The 24,323-nt window shown below is 35.6% G+C and overlaps 1 protein-coding gene across 2 annotated transcripts; it reads left to right on the forward strand.

Moving 5' to 3' along the window:
* Window positions 1-1,876: 1,876 nt before the first annotated feature.
* On the forward strand, window positions 1,877-23,310 carry LOC100249702 (protein STICHEL-like 3). Of its 2 annotated transcripts, XM_010657244.3 has the most exons (8): window positions 1,877-2,194; window positions 2,639-5,013; window positions 6,681-6,900; window positions 7,089-7,655; window positions 10,303-10,617; window positions 10,741-10,969; window positions 21,642-21,705; window positions 22,791-23,310. In XM_010657244.3, exons 2-8 carry the CDS (start codon window positions 2,941-2,943, stop codon window positions 22,881-22,883), a joined length of 3,561 nt encoding a protein of 1,186 aa, XP_010655546.1. In that variant the 5' UTR covers window positions 1,877-2,194; window positions 2,639-2,940; the 3' UTR covers window positions 22,884-23,310. The 2 variants fall into 2 exon arrangements, with proteins under 2 accessions (XP_010655546.1, XP_010655545.1); XM_010657243.3 differs by having other exon boundaries at window positions 1,878-2,194; window positions 10,303-10,969.
* The last annotated feature ends 1,013 nt before the right edge of the window (window positions 23,311-24,323 follow it).

The following is a 24,323-nucleotide window of genomic DNA, read 5'->3' on the forward strand; positions in this document are numbered from 1 at the left end:
TGCGAGACACCCTTCCCTTTCATAAACGGTCCTTATAATCTCAGTGGACCACTTATTTTTTTTCGGAAAAAATAATGTCAATTTTTACTATTATTCTCTTCCAATGGGTTTCTTAAACCCATGTTATTGGTTGTAATTATATTTTTATTATAGAAAATTAAATAAGGACTATGATAGTTTTAATTAATTTTCCATTTGACTCTGAAAATTAATAAGGAAGACATAAACCGGTTCCAAAATTAAGATTGTTTTTTATGTTTGAAATTTAAGGAAACAAAAACAAAAAATATGTTATATAAAGTAGGTATTTGATAAAATTTAATAATTTAAATTGATTTTAGATTACATTAATATTTTAATCATAATATAAATGATAATTAAATTTTGTTCCTTAATCAATAATGAATATTCTAAAACATATTTATCGTTGATATTATATTTTATTATATTTTCATATCCAATGAGATATAATATCTTAAAATATACATATTATTTGAACATAATATTATAAGATAACATATCTAATGAGATATGATATGATATATTATATTATATTATGTTTATATTTAATTTATAAAATAAATAAAAAATAATATAAATTATTTTTAAAGTTTAAAATAAAAATTATATCATATTTTAATATTTTTTATATTTAACAATATCATAATTAAAATATTTATATAAATAATTTTTTATGTTATATTATTCAATATATAAAAATATTTTATATATCATAACTTAGTATTATTTTATAAATATTTTAAAATTTTTATTTTTTAACTATAAATTTAATTTATAATAAAAAATTTATTTTATAAAATGAGTGTATAAAAATATCAATTTCACTCATTTTTCTTATGGTTTCAACTAAATTTAAAAATTCAATACGAATGAAAATAACAAATAAAAAAGTAACTTGATAAAGGGATTAAATATATTATAAAATTATTTGAAAATAATCGTACTTATTTGACCCATTCATGTCAACATGGTCTAAACTCATCAGTCTAATCTAAATCACCTCTTCAACCTTCTGATTTAGACCTAACAAAATAATCAACAAATTAATAATAATTTCGACCGTCACATTTAAACACCCTTTCCATAAATAGCAGCCGCCAATACAATACTTAGTTATTATAATTTTGTTGATTTAGTGATAAATAAAAAAATCACGTGCGTCTTTCAATGCTTGACAATAAATTTCATCTTTGCTTAAATAAATAATATTCTCACAGTCACACAGATTGGAAAATTCAAATACTAATTTGAAAAATTTACCCAAAAATTTGGGCGGTCAAAAAAATGCGGACACATGGCATGGCAGGTGATGACATCATCACCAAGCTGGCCCCAATTACTCCTCCAATAATCCAACTCATCATCTCCGTACTAAAAAAACGGTAATTTCAACTGAACGGGCCTTTATGTCCCCCGCCCAAAATAATTTCAATTTTATTTTTTGTTTTTAAAAATGATTTTATAATTTTGGCACAAACGGACACACCACTTAATGTGTCTGATGGAAAAGAGAGAGGTGTTGTGTCAGCAGACTCAGCACCACCCCTGTCGGTCTCTGTGTGGCTGCAGGAACGGTTGCACTGTAGTGTTTTGGTGTGCGTTCCTCTCTACTCTTCCCAACTTTTAGCCACGTGGCATGCCGCTTTTTTTTTTCTATGGGCTTCAAGGAGGAGAAGTTGTATTTGTTTTAGGATTTTATACCAAATGAAATCATTTTAAATGTATTTTTGGATAATGTATGCTTTAATTTTGTAGAAAATTGTATTTATTTGGAGAAAAAATTTATTTTTTGTAGGGCCTCTGACAGGGTGGGGCCCGGTGTTGGGAAAAAGTTTTCTGAAGTGAAAGTGCGAAACCCCCTCCTCGGTTTCTCTCTCTAAAAATACAGTCGCGCTTTCTCACTCTAAAAACACTCTGGGTGGCTTTCTCTCTCTCTTGGACACAGGCAGGGACATCTGTTTCTCTAACATATGGAGCCCTTTCTCTCTCATCGACGCACGCAGACAGTCGCTACTCTCCTTTTCTCCCTGCGCAGCTCTGTTTTTCTCCCTATCTCTCTGTGTGGCTTCGCCTATCGTTTTCGATGACAGAAACCCTCGTGAAGTGCATGTGGAGCTTGCAGAGAGATCTGAGATTTAATAATTGAAACGGCTCGCTCTGCTTTTCAATTCAGGTGAATGTAGTGCTTTCTTCTTTCCCTTTCTTCTTCTTCTCATTCTTCTTCTTCTTCCTCTTCTTCTTTCCTCTCTCTTTGTTTTCTTTTAAGTCTTCAACATTTGATCATCTTCTTTGAAACTCGAACTTCGGTTTTTCGGGAACCGTGATCTTCTAGGGTTTCAGAGAATCAAAGATTTGAAAAATGGTTCTGTTTAGCCTCTTGTCTGTTTGTCTATGCTCGGTGGTTTGAAGTTCAGAGTGTATGGTTATAATCTCATGCATCAAGTACAGAACGAGTTGTCTTTGTCTCCAATGTTGCTTATTTGAACTGGCATTTGTGGTTGGAGCTTCAGAGCTTGAGTTTTATTTTATTTTATTTTGTTTTGTTATTCTTTGGGTATTTGATTTCTTGGGTTCATTGAATTTTTATGTTTTTCTAAATCTGTTGGTGGTGGTTCAGTGGCTTTGAGTGGGAAAAGTGCTTCGGGAGAATTTTGCAAGTTTGTTCAGCTATCAATGGAAAAGGGTTTATTGTAATTAAAAATAAAAGCTTTGTCTATGATGGAGGATGTTTGATTGCTTGGATTTGGCATTGGCGTGGGCTTTCCCACATATTGAGCCGAATGTCATTTGAGTGTCATGGTTTCAATGCCATAATTGAGAAGATTTGAAACTGTTGGAGAGCATAAAAATGCAATATCTTTTGATTTCTTTCCTTAATCCACAAAAAATTCCAGTTTCGGACACATTTATGTTCTGATCATGACCAGGGCTGTCCGTGATAGGATTCTCAAGGATGCAAATGGTGATATTAGTGATCATCTGCGCAACCATATTCATTTGACGAATTGTATTCACCTGAAAAACCATATGCACAAGCATAGCCCCATATTGGCTGACAGGTCGATTATGAGGGACCTTATTGTCCTTCAGAGGTCACGGTCTCTTAGGGACCCTTCAACAAGTCCTCCTTCATGGCATTCGCCTTCTGTTATTGATTTGCTTTCTAAGAAAGTTGAAAATGATGCTGTGAGTCGAGAGGGGAGGAGGTCGGTTGGAATTGAGCGCCGGAGGGAGGGTAGAAGATTGTCAGGAAGCTCACCAACTGTGGCAAGTTTAGCAACATCAAAAGTTGCTCCTGGGGAGGTTGTTGGGGGCAATAATGGAATAGCAGCAATGAGTGAGCGTAGTGGCAAGAGTGGGCTTCGGGATGGTAGAAGAATTAAGAGAGAAGAATCTAGCCGGAGGAGCATGAGGACTGATCTTTTGGGCGGCTATGAAGAGCCTTCACAAGATCAGGATGGTAATGATTCAGTTAATGAACTTGTTTCTGGAAACTCCGAATCAAAAGATAAAAGAGTTAAACAGAAGGGCAAGCTTCGCCAAGAAGTTCTCCTCAAGACTCTATCTGAGCAGTTGAAGGAGTTCCCAGTGGATAGTGATGCAGCATCTTCTCATATCCATCTCCAAGGAAGACGTACCCGGAAAGAGAGAACCGGAGAGGAACCAGAAGCCAGCATCCGAGGCTACTGCAGTGGATTGAATAGGATAAAAAAGCGCAAGTTTCGAGGTGCAAGAAGAAATCGGGCTGCTATAGGCTTGAGAGATATTGGAGCTCAAAATGAATTGTCTGTGGCCTCCAATTCATTCGCTCAAGGATCAGTGTGCCTGAAGAATGAGATGGAGGAGGAAAGAGAAGAGTATGGTGAGCGAAATGTCACAAGGGCTCCTAGAAATGGGTGTGGAATTCCTTGGAATTGGTCAAGAATTCATCATAGAGGTAAAACATTCCTTGACATGGCTGGGAGGAGTTTGTCTTGTGGTTTGTCTGATTCAAGACTAAGGAGAGGGGGGTCAGTTCCCCAAGGAAGAGATGTTTCTGATATGCCTATGGCATCAGATCACTCAAGTGCATCTACTAAATCTGATGCAGAGGCACTGCCTCTACTAGTTGAGGCATCTGGATCTCAGGAAAGCACTGAAAATGCTGCTTGGGTGCATGACTATTCTGGGGAGCTGGGAATTTTTGCTGATAATCTATTGAGGCATGATATTGATTCTGACCTTGCTTCTGAAGCTAGATCTGGTGACCAACGCAAGTTTAGAGGGTACCGCCAGGATAGGCACCAGAATCTGACCCAGAAATACATGCCAAGAACGTTTGGAGGTCTAGTGGGCCAGAATTTGGTAGCACAAGCTCTTTCAAATGCTGTGGTAAAAAGGAAGGTTGGGTTTCTATATGTGTTCTATGGACCTCATGGCACTGGGAAGACCTCCTGTGCACGTATTTTTGCCAGAGCTTTAAATTGCCCGTCTATGGAACATCCCAAGCCTTGTGGCTTTTGCAATTCTTGCATTGCACATGATATGGGTAAAAGTAGAAATATAAGGGAAGTTGGCCCTGTCAGTAATTTGGACTTTGAGGGTATTATGAATCTACTCGACAATGTGATTGCTTCCCAGCTGCCAACACAGTACAGAGTGTTTATTTTTGATGACTGTGATACTCTGTCCCCTGATTGCTGGAGTGCTATATCAAAGCTCATTGATCGAGCACCTAGACGCATGGTTTTTGTTCTGGTCAGTTCAACTCTTGATGTTTTGCCTCATATCATCATATCCAGGTGCCAGAAATTCTTTTTCCCAAAGTTGAAGGATGCAGATATCATCTATACTTTGCAGTGGATTGCGACTAAAGAAGATCTCGAAATTGATAAGGATGCGCTAAAACTTATTGCATCAAGATCAGATGGATCTTTGAGGGATGCTGAGATGACTCTTGAGCAACTGAGTTTGCTTGGCCAGAGAATCTCCGTTCCTCTTGTTCAGGAGCTGGTATATTCTTTATCACTCTTTCTACATAAATAAGAATGGTATATTTTTTTTTTCTTTCATGTTACATCTATTGGTATTTATTAATTTGCTAACTTAAAAAGCTTTCTTGATCAATTGCATTTCCTAATGCTGAGGATTCCTGTTCTTTTGTTCCTATAGGTGGTAACTTCTTTACCGTTCTTGCTACCTGAAGTAGTGTGTTTTTATTTATATATTTCTTATCTTGCATGTTTCTTCAAATAATATGCATAAGCTTGCAAGCATTGCTAATGCTTTTGTTTTCTTCTGTTTGTCTTTTTTAAATAGATGAAAGTCCATTGATCATGACAAAGATGGTGTAACCTAGTTACCATTGCTTTTGAACAAGCATTGCTCCATGCTTTTTTTTTTTTTTTTTTTTTTTTTTTTCTGTTTTTCCTTTTTAAACAGATGAAAGTTCATTAATCATACCAAAGGTCGTGTAACCTGGGTTGCCATTGCTTTTGAGACATCTACTATAGATACACCAATCTAGGATTGATTTTGCATAATGCAGTTCATGCTGCATGTCTTTTAAGACTAGTTAATGATTACAGTTTAATTTCCAGGCCTATTATGAGTTGATTTATTCCTGATATATTTCTTGATTAAACATGCGGCATTTGAAATCTTAATGTATGTTTTGATATTGAAGTTTAAAAATTCTTTATTAGAAAATCAGAAAATTAAGTGCAAGAAGGGACTTTTGATTTGGTTTATTTTTTGTATTTATATAACTTTATATAGTTAGATTTTGGAATATAAATATTTTTCTTTTCTTTATTAGTAGACTCTATAGGTTGATTGTTTTCAAGTACTTGAATATTTACCTTAACCCTTCCCCTTTCTCTAGGTCCGAGAGAGGCTATCTGAAAGGTAAGATGCTGAGCACTGAAAGTTGGAGTTACATATGATATTTGTGGTTTGTAATTTTAGAAGTTCTATAAAAACTGAAAAAGCTTATTAAAGAACTATGGGACATGGAGAGATGTTTACTGCAGAAAAAGTGAATTTTTTTTTTTTTGTGGAAATAATTTGCATTTTATTTACATCCATGATTACGCGTATTAACTGTTTTGATTTGGTTATTTTCATCATTGAGTCTATTTAATGCGATTTTGTTTTTGTTACTTCTGCTGAAGTTCGCCCTGGCGTGGATATTTTGATAAGGTTCCTTGTTAGTCTCATTTTAATAAGTAGCTGCTTCCTATGTGGATGGGTATTTTGCTAGTTCTCTAAGTAGACTCTTCAGTTTGCTCAAAGGGAGAATCTTGTGAAGGGTTAACCTTCTATGTGTTTGATGTTTAGCGTTAAATATCTTGGTTGTGGAATATACAGAAAATGCTGCTATAACTGCATACCTTGTTACAAGTTGCTTTATGAAGTGTGATTTACTGCTATTTTGCTGCTTATCAAAATTTACAGATCCTTTTTACTGGTTGGTCTTATCTGTAATGAGAAAAAGAAAATCTTGTGAATGTCATCTTTTTAAGTGGTTTCTGTTTAGCGGTAGATGCCTTGTTTGTTGAATATACAGAAAATGCTGCTATACCTTCACAACATACCACCGATTGCTTATTCAGTGTAATTTACTGCTAGTTTTGCTACTTATCCAAATTTATGAATCTACTTGCTACACCTTTTTACAGGTTGGGCTTATCTCTGATGAGAAATTGGTAGATCTACTTGACTTAGCATTATCTGCTGACACGGTTAACACTGTGAAGAATTTGAGAGAAATCATGGAAACTGGTGTGGAGCCGTTAGCTTTGATGTCACAACTTGCTACAGTAATAACTGATATTCTTGCTGGTAGCTATGATTTCACTAAAGAAAGGCTTAGAAGGAAGTTCTTTCGACGACAAGCATGTGAGTCCAACAATTATTGGATTCCTCTTCTTTTCATTATAAATAATTAACTAATTCATCTGCTTGATAACCTTTTCTCAATGTTTGAAACTGAAAATTTATACTAAAAGAGCTCAATTATGGTTACATTGGTTTTTCTTCACCTTAGCTTTTCTTCCCAACTAACAAAACAAGTTTATTTGTTTCAGTATCCAAAGAAGATATGGAAAAACTGCGTCAAGCTCTGAAGACTCTATCTGAAGCTGAAAAACAACTGAGGATGTCAAATGACAAACTAACATGGCTGACAGCTGCATTACTTCAACTTGCTCCTGATCAGCAGTATATGTTGCCTAGTTCTTCTGCAGACACTAGTTTTAATCACAGTCCTTTGGTTCCAAATAATGCTAGTGGAAGAGATATGGTCAGGAAAGGCAATGATTCACACAACGAGATGCCTAATACTGAGAGAAGCTTGTCAACAAATGTTAGGATAGAGAAACTCCAGGCTGGAAGTTCTGGTGACATCTTTGATAATGGTATGATGAAATCTAGTAGTATAGATAGAAAAAAACATGCTGGATCTGGGATGGCTCGTCAACAGTCATCTGCACATTCTGCTGATACAAATAGGTTAAGTGGCAAGCAGATTCCAGGTAAAGTTCGTAAAGAAATTGAAGAAATTTGGTTGGAGGTGCTTGAGAAGATTCAAGTTGATACTTTAAAAGAGTTTTTGTACAAAGAAGGAAAGCTGATTTCGGTCAGTATTGGTGCAGGTACTTCCTAATGTGCAATATATTCATTTATTCATGCCATGATTTATGCCTCAGTATTTTGCAGTGTGATTTTTGTTTTTTCTTCATGGTGTCAGGTTTTTATTTACCTTATTTACTAAATGCCATGATTCTTGGCCCCTGTAGAATACTATTAATTTCTTTCATTACTTTTCCTTTCAGCCTTATGCTTGAAATTTTTAGCATGTGCAAGCCTCAAAAGATTCTTAGAGGTCAGGTTCTTTCATGTTGGTTAAGAGTACAAACTGAAATAAGGCTTTCAATATTTTTTCCTCTGCTTGGGGATTCATTAGGATTGATGTAAGACCCAGTGCACCAAATACAAGAGTTCAGTTTTAGTTATGAACTAGGGTGGTCCAATCCACTTTATTTGTTCTTTGGTTTCATTCTTTCTTTTCTCATGGGGAAGGTGGTTTGGGAGGCCATTCAATTTTTATTCCTTATCCGATGTTACTATAGGAGGCCAACCCCCCTTATGGATTCACATGGTGAAATACTAAATTTCTTATGATAAATGTTGTCTGACTAGAAATTGGAGGCAAATAAGTCATTACAGTTAACCCATGTTGTGCTGTTGTTCATTGACTTTGACTTCTTTCAAACAGGATTTTGTATTCAACCCCACATGCTGATACAGATTTGTGTTATCTACAGGGAAGCATTGAACTGTGGTCCACTACCAATCTGTTCTCACCTAATCAGTTTTGTTGTCAATTTTCTGTATGCAAATGCTTCTTGTCTGTTGAGCTGCTGGCCTTATCGAAGGAGCTTAAGTCTAATAAAGAGTGACTTAAGAATGGAATACCTTTGCATGTTAACTTTCCTCAAAATATTCCAACTTCTCTCTAATAAAAAGGACAGAATTCCTTATTTACCCATAACTTTCAAGAAAATCTTGGTCTCTTTTTTTCACCAAAAAACAATTCCTAATCCTCTCATTTTATCATATTCTTCCATCCACTTTAAAGTTGTGAAGAACAAAAATATTCTCGAGTTTGATAATGATCCAAATATTCGTATTTCTTTTACACAATAGCCTATAAAAAAAATAATTCTTTTATGCAGTAACCATTTATCCTTCAATTACAAAATTTATCTTGCTTTTTGTAAGCCTCCTTTACAAAAATTATCGGCAAATGTTGAAGTTGAAAAGACCAAATTGCTTCACTCTAAATGTTCCTTCCGACAAATGAAAAGTTCAAAATACATTTCTCTTTCATTCCTTCTCAAAATGACTAGAATCTCTTTTGCTAGAGATTATTAGTGCGAGTATTATTGTAATTTTGAGTATTAGAGTTATCATAGAGGTGCAGTGTATACAGTTTTCTTTGTGGTTTTATTATTTTCTAATTGATATAAAAAAAAGAGCAAATGCATTCTCTTCTCCTTATCTTTGTTCTATAACATGGTAGCAGATTCAACTAGAGGTCTTGACTTCAAGTCTCTCCCATTTATTTCTCATCAATTTAACTTTAACCTGTAATTGCTCTGATTTATCTTTCCATGTGTGTATGAGGTTGCACATGAAGAAGGGTGTTAGCCTGATATAAATTGTGGGTCCATATTTTAACAATTTAAGTTGTTAGGAGAGTTGGTAGTATAACATCTTTCATTTGCATTTCATGGAAATCAATCCACTCTCCAAGTCGGATATTTCAAAATAAGGGCTGACATTAATAACTATATCTTTCTTTAGTACTCTAAAGAATTTAAACGGCTTTACATTTTCACATTCCCTAAATACTCCAACCCTTCTTTCTATTCCCCAAGATCCAATTTCTCATGCTCCTTGTCATGCAAATATTATTATTGAAATCCTTTTCATCCGAACTTAGCATAAGAATCAGATTCTAGAGTTGCTGTTTTCTTTTTTCTTTTTAAATAAATAAGGATTATTTTATTACCATGAAATAAGCACAAAGAAGGATGAGAAATCATTCCTCCATAATGCTTACAAAACTTTGATCAAAAGTAGGAAAAAACTGTCTCATCTAGGAAGCACCAGTCTTTGGATATCTAAGGGTGGTTCCAAATACAAAAGCCAATATTCAAGGAGGTAGAAAAACTGCTACGAAAGATGTTATATGTTTAGCTCCCCGATTTGCTAATATATCCGCCATGTGATTAGCTGAACAAGATATCCAACAAACAGAGCACTCAATCTCTGAAGCAAAATAAAAAACTTGGCAAAGCGACCCATCAAATTTCCATAAATTTCTTCATTCTCTCTTATTCACCCTAGATACGACCACTGCTGAATCTCCCTTAACTGGCCATCAGCTTTGGCCAGCTTCAAGTCTTCCAACAAGGCTAGAATCTCCCTTAACTGTTCTTGTTTTGCTGATCATAGGGTTCTGTATTCCTGAATGTTTCTCTTTCACATTTTTCTTTATATCTTTAATGAAGATATACCTCAATTTTGTGTCTTTAGCTCTGTATTTGGAATACTTGAATTGTATTTTTTCTTCTTTTGATTCTTTCCTGATATTGTCAATGCCTCCAGCTGTTATACTAATGCCTTATCTGATGGTCTCTTTCCTTTTACTTGACATGCCTTTACTGTAGTATTGCTTTACTTGTAAGGTGGGGCACCTGATTGTCTGACCTAATTTTTTGTTCTTTCATACAGCTCCAACTGTGCAGTTGATGTTCAGTTCACATCTAACCAAATCCAAAGCAGAGAAGTATAGGGGGCACATCTTACGAGCTTTTGAATCTATTCTTGGGTCCCCAGTGACAATTGAAATCAGATCTGAATCAAGGAAAGATGCAAAGGCAGGGGCTCATGTGCCTCTTATCTTTTCTGCTGCTAAGGATCTTCCGTCTCAGATGGTTACAAACCGAGGAAATATCACTGATAACAGGCGGCATCAGGCAGGATATGATGATATTAACCAAAGGGTTCCAAAAGATAGAGATTTTCATGGGGGTGGTTCAGCTCAAGGTCAGCTGTTGAATGCTAACTCCCTCGAAATGGGAAGAAGTGAAATTGTTGAAATATTACCTTCTCCCAGGGAGCTGAAGTCTAATGACCATGTTGATAACAATGTTCAATCTGATAAAACAGGTTTAGAAAGTTCTTGGGCAGGGGAAGCATCATCTTCACATAGGAAATCTACCATGGCTTCTGTCCCGGAAAGAAGAAAATTTGGTGAACAAAGTCATAGTCAGAGTCTAGTACGAAGCAAGGTATCCCTTGCACATGTAATTCAACAGGCAGAAGGATGTTCCCAGCGAAGCGGATGGACAAAACGCAAAGCAGTTTCTATCGCTGAAAAGCTTGAACAAGAGAACCTGTATGTACCACCATGCTATTTTATTATCCCTAATTTTTTCTGTCATTTCTAATTTTTTCCTTCATTGCAGAGTTTAAATGGATCTAATTCTTAACGAGCAGAACCTCTTATCTAACTTAAATACTAAAACCTTTAATGACAGGACTACCATTGATATTAATGTATGCTATAACTTTTTTCTGTTGTGTGTGTGTGTGTGTCAAAGCTTGATAACTTCTCCATCCACAAATTGCATAATTAAAAGGGATTGACCATGTTCACAAAATCTAGATTCCTTTAGGGGTTAGTGATAGCTTATTTAAATTTTAGGAGCTTTGAGCTAGATTGTTGAAAAAGGAAAAGACTATGTTAATGTTTGGTTGAGATGCCATTTTTAGTTTAGTTTTTTTTTTTTTTGGAAACAGGAAATAAATTAATGGTTTCCATTTTGTTTCTCATATTTGAGAAAAATAAATGTGTTCTTTAGTCACAATCATTTCCTATTTAGAAAAAAACTAAAAACACTAAAACACATTAAGATAAACCTAAATATCAACCTTTCTTTTGTTCGGATGGCACTAGGCAATAATGGTTGTTGGATAACCAAATTTCCTAAGAGCTTAAGCTGATAGAATTTAGGTCCATAGTGTCTATCATGCTCTTTAACACCCTCCCTAATGTGTGTTCCATACCCACACATGGAGAAACACAAAGGCTGTAGGCAAACAACCACAATTAGTGTTTCAACCAACATTAAGCTTAATAAATTGGGAAATAAATACTCTGAGATGAGGCTTGAACGTATGATCTCCCATCAAACGGGACTTTGATACTATGTTAGTATATCATGTTCTTTTAACACCTTCCCTCACTTGCGGCCTCATACTTGCATATGAAGAGACACAAAGGCTTGTGGGCAAACAACCATGATTAGCTTGTAGGATTTGATTTTACAATGTATATCTTGTTCTTTAACAATGACAATGAAAGTATAGTGGAGGGATGGGGCTGACGGTTAGAAATGTGAGCAAAGGACGCCAAAAAGCCAATTAAGTAGTTACTAGTTACAGGTCAAATTTCCAATTTAAGAGGGATTGAGTCATAATGGACCTAACCTCGAGCTCTTTTGCATGAAGTGGCTGCCCACAGGAACAACCTGTGTTGACCACTCAATCCACTTGAAATGTATTCATATGAAAGAACAAATTTGTTGGATAATATATTTTTTTTATAAGAAAAAATGATTAAAAATTGTGAATTATATGTAAAAATTCTTGTTTGTATGAAAGTTAAAAATGAACAAGTTTTTGTTTTTTTTGTTAATTTTTTTTTTTTAAATTTTTTTATTTTATGAGAGGCAATTAAGCGGAATATGTTCCTTCATAAATATAGTTTATGGACTCATACTTACAAAAAAGGAATAAAAAACTTATATTGAAACCTAAAAGAGCTCCCGCCCCTTGAAGATATAGAAAAAGACTAAGAGGATAGCATTTCATGTTGACACATTTGAAGAAACTAGCATGCTCAAAGTTTTTAAAATGAAATGACTGTAAAAGTCATTCCATTAGGAAACAAAAATAATAATATTATGTTTTTTGATGGGCAATAATGATTTTATTGAAAAGTGCCTAAAAAAGGGTTGCATTCTATGTACACAAGAGGTATACGATGAGTGGCTAAGGTATTAGCAATGCCTTAAACTTGTCTAAACGATGGACTTAATCTAGAAAGGATTCAAAGTTACAATTTGACATCGTATTGGACCATGATAGTAAAGTAAGAGTGAATAGATTTTTCAATTTCAATTTGAAGCTCTTTTTGCCCTCAAAACGTCTATTGTTATCCTCTCTCCAAATGGACTAAAACAAACACATAGGGATAATCCTCCAAAACCTCTTCTTACTCTTTCCCACAAAGTTTCCATGCAAACCTAACAACATTGTTGATTGATCGAGGTAACACCCACACCAAACCAAAAAGAGAACACCATGGACTATAAACTTTGCTCCGCCCTGCAATAAATGAGAATATGATTGGCCCAATTCCTCATCTTGCTTGCATGGAAAACACTGACCCACTAATGACCAACCCTACCCATTAAGCTAATTCAAAGTAAGGATTTTCTCTTAAGTAGCCTCTTGCATGAAAAAATTGACATTAGGGGGCGCCAAAGGAACCTAAACTTCCTTGGCGGGAAAATAGTCTTGCACTCAAACTTATGAAGTTTAAGATTTCACCAAACAATTTCATTTCTATTAGCTTGCACAATCCTTACTCCTTGTCAAGAAAATTTCTCCTAAAATGAGGAACCAAGTGTTATACTCACCCTCCCTCTCTCAAGGTGTTGCTACCATCCATCATGGCAAGTGGAGAAATACCGAACAAAATTGAGAAAAAATCCTTCAACAAGCAATCCTCACACCAAGAGTGAAACCCAAGCCTAATTTGAGGTCCATCACCAACAATAATGCTTGTAAAAGCTTGAAATGTTTCCCAACCTTTTCAAGTAGTCTTCCAGAGACCCAACCCATGGCTAACCCAATAATGGAAGTTTCATAAAGGGAGTGGATTAGGGTTACTAAATGACAAAAAATCTTCTTTCTAAAGAGATTTAATTCAAAACTATTATATGTTCGAGGTCCACTATTGAAATAATTTTAGAGGCTTACCCTTCTCTACCTAGCATTGATATGTAACCCCCTTCCATATCTGCTTTGGATGACCATTCTACACAAAAACCTTGTTATTTTGCATACCTCCAAATCCATTTCCCTATAAAGTTTTGTTGAGCTTGAAAGTTTATTGATTCCCAATCCTCCCTCATTTTCTCTCAGCACATAGTTTATTTAACCGAATGATACATTTTTTCATAATTACCACCTTCTATAGGAAATCCCTTTGAATTTTCTCCAATCCATTCCTCACTACTTGGGGGGTGAAAAATATTTGGCATATAGTAAATTAGGAGGTTAGGAAAAGTGCTTTTGATTAAAGCAAGCCTTCTACCCTGGGACAAAGTTGCCTTTTCCAACAAGTTAGCATTCAGTTAAACCTTTCCTCTGCTGAACCCCAAATAGACTCCGTATGAAAGGAGCATTCAACAACAATCCTAAATAAATGGAAGGCAATTTACCTACTTTACAATCAAGAATTGCCATAAGTAGCTCCACATTTGCCACCTCCCTTATTAGGATGAGCTTGGTCTAATAGAAATTAAGGCTAGGGACTGCCTCAATGCAAAACAAAGTCCACCTTATGAATAACAATTGATTTCAATCTACATAGAACAATGGGGAGTCATTTGCAAAAAGATGGGGGTGGGGGGGGAGGAGTTAAGAAATCTCAACCCCACTCTACCTTTGATCCATATTAAAGCCTTTAATAAAACCCATCTTCTCTAGCCTTGCTAAAAGAACAACTTTAGGCAACTTAAAAAAAAAAAAAATTGTTGTAAGCTTCAAAAAAATTGAGGTGTAAAAAAGGGTATGGTGATAGAATATTTGACAAAAAGTAAGGTATGAGTGAGAATTTTTAATAATTTGATGAACATCGATATGCAATATATGTACATGTGTATACAAATTATTATATCCACAAAAATAATTTCTTGTATTTCATAATGTGTAAAAATATGTTTAATACAAAGAATACTATTGTAAACTATTTACCAAAGTCGCTTGGGTGGTGGAGTGGATTGTATAGGAAGCGATGCTGCGACGGTAAAGGGGGTGGGGAGGTGTTCCATTGGAATTCGAGACCGTGCTTCTCCAAAATCTTTAATGATTAGGAGTTGGGTATTTGGGTCTTTTTTCTCAAGATTGCATGATAAGTCAATGAAGAGGGAAGTCATTGACAAAAAAATTTGGAAGGGGTTGTAGAACAATGCTTTTTTTTGTTTCTTTGTCTTGGAGTTAGGAAGGTCAATTCCTTTTCCTTCGAGCATCATGTGGAACTCTTGGGTGTTGCCAAAAATTAGTCTTTTTTTATTTTTTCTACTTGGGAGGCTAGTTGGGGAAAAGTTTTGATGATACATCAACTCCAAAGAAGAGGGTGGTCCTTGGTGAATAGATGTTTTCTTTGTAAAGTTGAAGGGGAATCGATTGATCGCATTCTTCTTCATTGTATCAAATCAAGGATCTTATGATTGTTTTTTCTCTTTACAACAAGACTATTAGTTTTTTCAGTAGTAGGATGGGGTCCAAATCCTATTTGTCAAAAGTTTAATTTGAATTGTGTGTTTTTAATTAGTTATTATTATTTTATTTTGTTGATAGGTTGCTGCTGTCCTGGGGCCTTGTTTGTGACTTTATTAGACTCCCTTGCCTTTTTTATTCTTTTGTTTGATCAAGTGTGTATAGGGTTTGCTCACTTCTTTTTGCACTTATTATTTATGCTATCTATTTACCTATATGAGAAAAGAACAAGGTCAAATAATGCCTAATAAGTTCCAAGATAGTGATGAATCTCTGCATCTTCCAATATCCAAATAGGAAAGCTGATTTACTTGTTTATACATTTATTTATTGATAGCTACAATAAGATGTAATAAAAACTGCGCACAAACCAAGGGCATAGGAATTATACGAAGTGCGCTAGAGGCAAGGAACAATAATGAGAAAATAAACACAGATTAAGCCCTTCGTAAGAAAATATATAAAATCAATCAGGGTGAAGAGGCTCCTTTGTGGGCAAGAAGAGGAAGGTGGCGTGGCTTTTGGGGCCGTTATGCTTGTTTTGGGTTATTTGGAAGGCTAGGAATTCAATTGCTTTTGAGGACGGTGTGCTGTCCATCCAAAAGCTGAAAATTTCTTTTGTATATTTACTTTGGTCGGAAACCAAATTGTGGATAAAAGATGGTCCTTTGACCTTAATAGAGTTTATTGATTGGGTGTGTATGCATTAAGGGAGAGGGTTTTTTGTGCTTTCTTAGTGGCTTGGGTTCTTTTGTAAGGGGGTGAGTTGTTCTACATTGTATCTTTTTGAGTCGCTTCTTTAGTGCCTCTTTTGCAATACACATATTACTTACTGATAAAAAAAAAATAAAAAAAATCGATCAAGATTTGGCAAGACCCTAGACCAAGTGAACCAAGTTTCAAAAATGTGTTCTTCAACACCAAACACTACTTTTTATTGTCCTCATTGTGGGCCCCTCACTGTTGTTCTGTACCCTATTGCTGTTTGAATCCATGAGATAGCCGTGGATCATGAGACACAAGGTCGAGTGGCTTGTCCGTCTAAACCAAGCGTAGTAGATGGACTCTCAAACAACCGGGCAATGAAAATAGCACCTGAGATGCATCCAAGCATTAATTGCACTAGGCAGTTAGTCTTGATTGACACAGCCGTTACGAGGCTAAAATGTCAGTCTTTAAGGCTCATCAAGGCAAGACAACCGTTATGAGTTGACAGACATCTTTTCTTTGGGTCTTTCCTTAATCAATAGATAAAGCACAAGGGGGATAAGCCTCCAAAACCTCTTTTGACTCCTAATGAAACTTGCTTGTCATCTTAGCAACAATTGCTTTAAAGAGTGGGGTAGCACCCAAGTAATTCCAAACAAAGCAAAAACTAAGGGCCCACAAACTGCACACCAACTCTGAATGGATAAGCAAATGATTCCCTTCTTCCTTCTTGTCGAGATAACATCTACTAGCTAAAGCCAATACCTCTTCCTAAGCTGGTCTGTTAGGATTTTCTCCTAGACCATCTCCCAAGCGCAAAACTGACTTCAGAAGGTCCAGGGGGGATTGAATCTCCTTTGCTAAAAAAAAATTACAATAATTGGTGACGATATGAACCTATTTTATACAATGTTATTCATAACAGGTTCTTTTATGGGAAAAGTTTGATTTGTATTGTTTTTTTTTTCTCCATTTAATACTCAATTAAAGTAGGTTTGATTGAGAAAGAAGGGGAAAACACCATTCTAATTCTCTGTTTACTTCCATTTTTTTTTCATAAGTTACTGCCCTTCATTTTTTATGGAAGTTTATTCTTCATTTGTACTTTGACTTCTTTTCCTTGAATAAATTAGGTTGCAAATTGGGGTGTGTAACCTTTAACTTTTCCAATCTAGCATGATAACAACTCAACTCATACCTTTTCAAGAGAAACCCCTAAGATCCTATGTAAATGTTTGCCTTTTACTCAAAATGAAATAATACTTTGCAAAAGGAGTTCTTTTTCCCTCAAATTATTCTCACAAGCGGAACATCTTCAAAAAGTGAAACTATGGGAGACCATTTGCTCTTTTTAGTTGGGAATATGTCTCAAATTTCTAATGATGTTGAAGGATGACACTTTTTCTGTTAAGACCCTTTACAAGGCATTGGAGCTAGGAAAACAGGGCGTTTTTCCAACAGTTGTGATTTGGAACCCTTAGGTGCCAAAGGTGGGTTTCTTTGCTTAGGAGATTACTTGGGATAATGTTTTAACTTTGGATCACATTCAAATGAGAGGTTTGGTATTTGGTGAACAGATGCTTCCTTTGCTTTATAGAGGAAGAATCCGTTGATTACATCTTCATCCACTATAAGCAAGGGTTTTATGACATCTTTTGTTCTCTCTGTTTGGCGTGTTGTGGGTGCTCCCCTCTTTGGTTAGAGAGACACTTTTAAGATGACAAGGTTCTTTCATGGGTAAAAAAGGGAAAAGGTGTAGCAAATTGCTTCCTTATGCCTATTTTGAACAATTTGAAAGGAAATAAACAGTAGAGTGTTTGAAAATGAGGAGGTTCAATGGCTTAAATTTTCTTTCCTTTGTAATTTTTGGGCATGGTGTAAGTTGTTTATGGTTCCTAGTCCTTTTTCCACTGTAGACTTTGTTGACTGGTTGGGTTTGGGTTGAGGCGGTTGTTTTTTGTTATTCCTCATTTTTTGTGGTGCCTTTAGGCATTCTTTTTATACTTCCTGTATGCTTTAGGATGCTCTTTTAGTGTTCCTCTTTTATTTTATAATATTCTTCTTTTTACCCATTAAAAAAAGAAAAAGAAAAAAAAAGAGAAGAGAATCTCTAATTTTTGTTGATATTCCTTTTCTTAAAAATCTTTTGTTTACGTTTTTCTTGGGAAGTGCATTTTGGAGAAAGTGGTGCTAGTCTTGTGTTCAGGAATGACTCATTTGTTCTTGTCTGGTGGGACTATCTTGATTTTGGAGTCATTTTAGCAGCTTATCCACTATGTGGCAGTTGGTGGGGAGTAAAAATAATTTAGTATGAAATGTCCCTAAGAAAGGATGCTTTTCAGTGAAATCCTTTTGTATATTGCCTTTTATTTTTCAAAAGTTTTTTCCCCCATTTTTGGTTTGGGAGGTGTATGGTTCAAATGCTTCTTCGAAGGTTGGTTTCTTTATTTGGGATTCTGCAGGGGAGAAGGTTCTTATTATCAACCAACTTAGGAGAAGAGGGAAGATCATTGTTAACTGATGTTGCTTGTGTAAGCAAAAGCAGTCAAGTTAACCATGTTCCTATTCATTGTGATTATACATACTTTTGTTGTGTATTATTTGCCATCTTTGGAGTAGCTTGGGTTTTGACTCACTCAATTATGGACATGCTGATTAGCTGACACAGTAGATTGTGCCCTCATTTGTCAGGCCTGCGTGTGATTGTTGTATACTTTTTGCATGCCAAGGTTAAGTCCTCATTTGACTTGACTTATGATTAGAACAGTCATATGGTTTCATGTTGGTTAATTGTGTCAAGTTCCCCTTGTTGAAAAAGAACTCATGTTTTGGTTGATTGTTATCGCATTCTTGAGAATTCCATTGGTAATTTTATTCCTCACACTTCCATGAGGTTGATGTTTTTTCTTTGTTTCTTACCCTTTTTTAAATATTTTCACCTGCTTGATCATAATCTTTCTTGTCTGTAATCAAAGCAAAGTTTGTAGATAATTCTATTGTAATCAAAGCAAAGCTTGATCATAATCTTTATTAGCTGGCATGACTATAATCTATTGTCCATCTTTATGGCATGAGTAAATGTTTTTGATATCTGCTATGAATTGTGCAGAGATTGTTACCCATATAGGCCTAAGGAACACATGACATGTATTTATTGTGATCATGATACCACATGTCACAAGAAGCTTCCTATAGGGAAAGAAACTAAACATGGTGTTTTATCCCACTTACGGGCTTTGGTGTTCTCTCTATTTGAAGTGTTTTAGGTGCTTTCTTGAGTCATTGGAGATGTGTTGCATAGTTGGCATATTGCTCTTGCCAAAAAGACACACAAGATTGATCATGTTGCAGATCTTCTCTCAACTACCAATTTGGATTTACCTTATCTGAGCATTTTACTTGGTCCACCATGTTAAATTTTGCCAAATAAATTTTAACTCTCTTTTGACCATCAATTTCTTTGAACTTAAATTATTTCTTAAGCCTATACAACGAGTCCCGAAATTACTCACATTTTAAGTTTCCATTGAAGTCAGGAGCATTGCTCCTCAATCCTAAATCACTAAAATTCTCTAGAGCTTGCATAAGCCATTCCTCAAACTTTTCTGGTGCATATTCATCTGAATTACTCAGATTTGATTGGAGGAATGTGATTCATCTACTTGCAACAGATCAGGTTGTCCAGGTCTTGTGAGGAGGTACTTAAGAGCTAGCACCCACTGGACTTGGTCCATGATTAGAAAGATGATATGATTCACATTGCTTAGGCTCTGTTGGTGCACTGCTTGGAAGATTTAAAAGGTCTTTTTGACAGTAAAAACTCTTTTACAGGGTGTTTTATTGCATTTAAGAAGTTCTTTGAGCTACACAAATTAGAAAGTAAAAGCTTTTTCAGAAAAAGTTACAACCCAGTAGCTCTTTCGAAAAGATCTTCAATGAGGTAGACTTTGTTTGAAGAAATTATTTTATGAGGACCTTTATAACCTTGAAACTTTGATAAAAGACATTTAAAATTATCAGTTTTATCAATGACAAAGTTCATTTATTTGTTTAAAAAACTACTTTTAAAAATGTAGCAACCAAATACTTCATAAAACTCTTTCTAATAAGCTCTTTTACTCACAGATCTTTTAAAAAAAAAAGACTATTAGAAACTATAGCCATGCTGAAGGGGCCGTAGTTATATTAAACGCCTGTTGGGGGTTTCTTTGCATGCTTATAGTTGTGCATGTTTGTGTGTTTTTTAATGAAATTTTCAGTTTTTTAGTTCTTCTGGTTTTTTTTTTTCCCAGTTTTGGAAATATACATAATTTAATCTTCTGTACTAGTGAAACTTGTTGCTCATCTAATTCCCATGGATGTAGTCATGTTTTTCGGTGAACCAAGTAAACTCATGTTAGATTCTTAACTGATTTTCCACCTGCCAATTTAATCCCGATTAATCCCTCCTAGATGTCAATGATCTGGTGTTAGAGGAACTCAAAAATCTATTACAATTATGGTGTTAGAGCTTGATGTGGAGGTTAACTGCAATAGTGGTGAAAACTCTGTTGTTAAGTGTTGAGATAGCATAATTCAATAGAAAGATAATCAACTCATAGCAGGTTATGGTTTTTCCGCCCCTATTTAAGCTGGTGCTCTAAGGTGTTACAAGAATGATGGAGTCAATTTTGTCAGATTTTGACATTAATTGGCTGTGGTGGAGAAGATGGCTCAAGGCTTGGTAGAATTTGAACCAACGTGGACATTGTTGTGAATTTGGTCAAATTCTTAATTTTGTTACTATTCTTTTTTTTAGAAAAAGTTCTATTGGGATTTTCTTATGAGTACAGAAGTTGCTTATGGAACCCTATATTGAAGGAAATGGTTATAGGATTTGTGCTGCACTTTTGAGAGTGAGCTGTTAAGATCTTTATGTGGCTCGTCTGAGTGAGGTCTTACAAACTTGAGATCTGCTCTTGTTAGACTTTGCCTTTTGGATAAGTCGATGTTTTTAGCAAGCTTCATTACTAGTAAAACTTGGTGATTGTCTTCACATATGGAGAAAGCCTCTTTGTTGGTGAGTTACCCAAAATGCTTGGAACTGTTTTTGATTCTTTTCTGTTACTTTTTAACCTGTTGACTAATCTGGATTAACAAGCCTGTTGCACCAGTACAAGTTGTTTATTCTTTTTCTTTGAAGTTTTCATACAACATAGGTGAATAAGGAATGAACAATTGGAACTGACAACCTCAGACTATGTTTGGTTTAGGGGCTAGGTACCTTAGCAAGAGGACAGGGGTTTGTGCCCTGTTTTTGGTATTGCAGTCGAGTGGTTTCAGTCAGCATCTATGGGGGAGAATCAATAAAATTGAGCCAAAAATACTAGTAGTAAGAATCAATAAAATTGAGCAACCAGTTTCATTCATGAAAGGCTTCCTCACAAAACTAAGAAAAGGAGAATGTTTTCCTTTATTTTGCATGATTATAAATTTTATCATCAACCAAGTATCAATTTATTTATGCTGTGAAGTGGCTAAGCCTGTGAAATCAATAAGGGTGTTAGTTTCTCCTAATTCACTAAGGAGTTACAGTGGAGTATAAGTTGGTTCTGGGAATGTTCATGATAAAATCCTCTTCTTTTGGTCTTGGCATGAACCTTCGAATGTGTCTCCTATAATCTTGATTGATTAGTGTTTATTGAAGCATCCTTCCAAAAATGTTTCTTGTATACATTGCAATTTTAAAGGATTCCTGTGAAATAGGTTCATGAACTTTGAATAAGCTCTGATCTTTATCTATTTTACAGGAGATTGGAACCTAGATCAAGAAGTTTGCTGTGTTGGAAGGCATCTAAAGTGACTCGTCGCAAGGTAATGCATGATAGATTTCAATGGTGCTCTTATGATGACCTTCCTGACTCTACTTCTTTCTCACTGTAGAATTTAAAGACTGATTGCTTGTTCCCATGTGACTATGTATTGATGAGTTTTTCTGTGATGACTATAATCCACTTTGCATTACAATAGGAACACTATATATATATATATATAAAGAAGAGTATTAACTCTAATTTCTGCCATAGCAATGGCAATGGGTGAGGTCACTCTGTTATCATCCCATGGAAAGACATCTCATCACTTCAGATTTGTTTTATGTTAGGTTGGTGAATTAGTGTGGGGCAGGGATGAGGTAATTACCTAATAAGCTTGTTGCCTGTGTAACCTGCTGTGCATCGTCAATGCCTCATCTGGAACTTGCCATACTTGATTCTTGTGTGGATTATACATAGCATTAAATGTCTTGACATAAAGCAGTAAACTTAAAATATACATGATAAAATGACAAAGCCAGGCACCGAAGTCAATTAATCATTGAAAATGTATTTATGCTCAGCCTCTAGGAATCTTCTTGATTGCATGGATGTGCATATCAAGCTATATTGACAAATTTTTAATTTGGTTGGTTGGGCTGGGCTGGGCTGGTAAATATCTATTTAGAATCCCCCAATGGGCCTGAGCAGGGTAAGTATCCTGTTTGATCCCTTTGGCACTGCCAAGATGTGTTTGTCCATTTGTTTTTTTTAATTTTGGGTAGGGACTATAGTTTACTTGTTTCTGCTTTAGCTTCTCTTTACTTGTTTCTGTTTTAACTTCAACATCTGGAAAATAGCAGCAACTTTAACCACTAATTTCCTTTTTGAGGACAGTTATTTCTTTAATGATTTGCCATAACTTCCATCTGCTTTTCTGAATTCTTGAACTTCTCCAGGCAAGCCCTGGTCTGCTGTTCTGCTTCACTCTTTATGCCCACTTATGTAATGTATTGAGGAATAAAACTTAGATCTATCAAGACTAGGTCCTGTTGTATCTGGAACTTGTTTCTAAAATTAGTTCGACCTGGAATTCGTATCATCAATCCATTTTATGTTGTTCACTAAGAAGTTGTGTTTTTGCAGCTTTCACGTTTTAAAATCAGGACACGGAGACCACATTCATTGCTCAAGCTTGTCTCCTGTGGGAAATGCCTTTCTTCTAAATCCCCAAGGTAATACAAGAAATAAATTTGGAAGGCTCCTAAGGGTTTGGTGCACTAGTTCATTTGTATTCCTTGTATTTATCCATGTTTCTGTTGTTACAAGGTCCATTCCATTAGTCAAATCCTTTTCTTTTAATAAGGTATAGATTATCACAGACCAAAATAGGTAGGAAAGAAATGATATATAGTACAGCCTCTTTCAATGAATTTTCATTTATTTCTGCAGCCATTCATGTTGTTTGGCCTCCTTCATTTCAAATAATTGCAGTCTTTTGGTAAGGCCATTTTGCCTCGGTGTATATGCATGGCAATTAGAGTTACCATTAATTTAATGTCGTCGAATAGAGCTGTATATTACAATGATATAGCTACTGGTGAAGGTTACTTTGTTATAAAGTCTGGTTGCATGAGGGATAACCTCTCTTAACGATTCCAGAAAACCAGTGGTATCCACTTGTTGGAACCATTTTATATTGATCCTTGATGCACACTTTGTCGTTCACACTAAGGAATTCAAAATTGTATTCCCTTAAAAGTTGTTTTCTTATTCACTCCTACTGTTCTTAGTTTATACATTTCCTTTGATACAAATATACCTTCATCAGACCTTCTGGAACAACAAAAGTCCAGGTATGATAGAAGTTAAAAAAAAAAAATGTTATTTGCTAAGGATGATAATCCTTTTCCGTTGGGAACTCTTGGAGAACAGATTGTCCCATGCAATATCTAGGAAACAATTCCCTTGCAGGTGCCCCTCAGATGGACCTTTCTAACATGAAAGTTTAAGTGGTGATGACTGCTTTTCAAGGCAATATCTTAAGCAGTGATGTCCAAACAAATTGTCTACGGACTGATTGCATGATATCAAACACACTTGTAATCAGTAGAAACCCTTCTTCTTCCCCTTCCAAACAAACTCCCAGTCTCTAATCTACTGGACTCAAAACTCGTAATTAGATAAAAGGATCAAGAATTAGGCGTCAATGTGAATTTTGGTTCCATTCTTATTGGTTTTTAGTTATCGCGTCTGCTGGGTTTTTAACAATATGAACTTGGGAGGTTTGTTGTAGTGACTTGGTTCCAAAATCAATCATAGGGTTCCTTGTTAGCCCCTCCTTTACTTCAGCCGAATTCCAATAACCACCGTCAAAGTTCCTTGTATGAACTCCTAGAAATTGCAGTCCTATTCATACAAAATATGCTGACTTGGTTTTTTGGTCGTCAAAAAGTAAGACTGACCAACTCTAATTAGTCGAGAATACGGTTAAGATGCTCCGTGGTCGGCCGTTTAGAATCTGTAAAGCGATGGGTGGGAGGTGAAGCTTTTTCTACCTTGCACAAAAGACTAGAAGCCTTTTTCTTGGTTCATGGAGTCCTTCCATGAGAAGGCCAAATCTTAAATGCTTTTTTAGAAATGTGAGGGATTATTGAAAGACAAAGGAAGGTGTGGTGG

The sequence above is a fragment of the Vitis vinifera genome, chromosome 10 (genome assembly GCF_030704535.1).
Source record: "Vitis vinifera cultivar Pinot Noir 40024 chromosome 10, ASM3070453v1".
Taxonomy (NCBI): Eukaryota; Viridiplantae; Streptophyta; class Magnoliopsida; order Vitales; family Vitaceae; genus Vitis; species Vitis vinifera.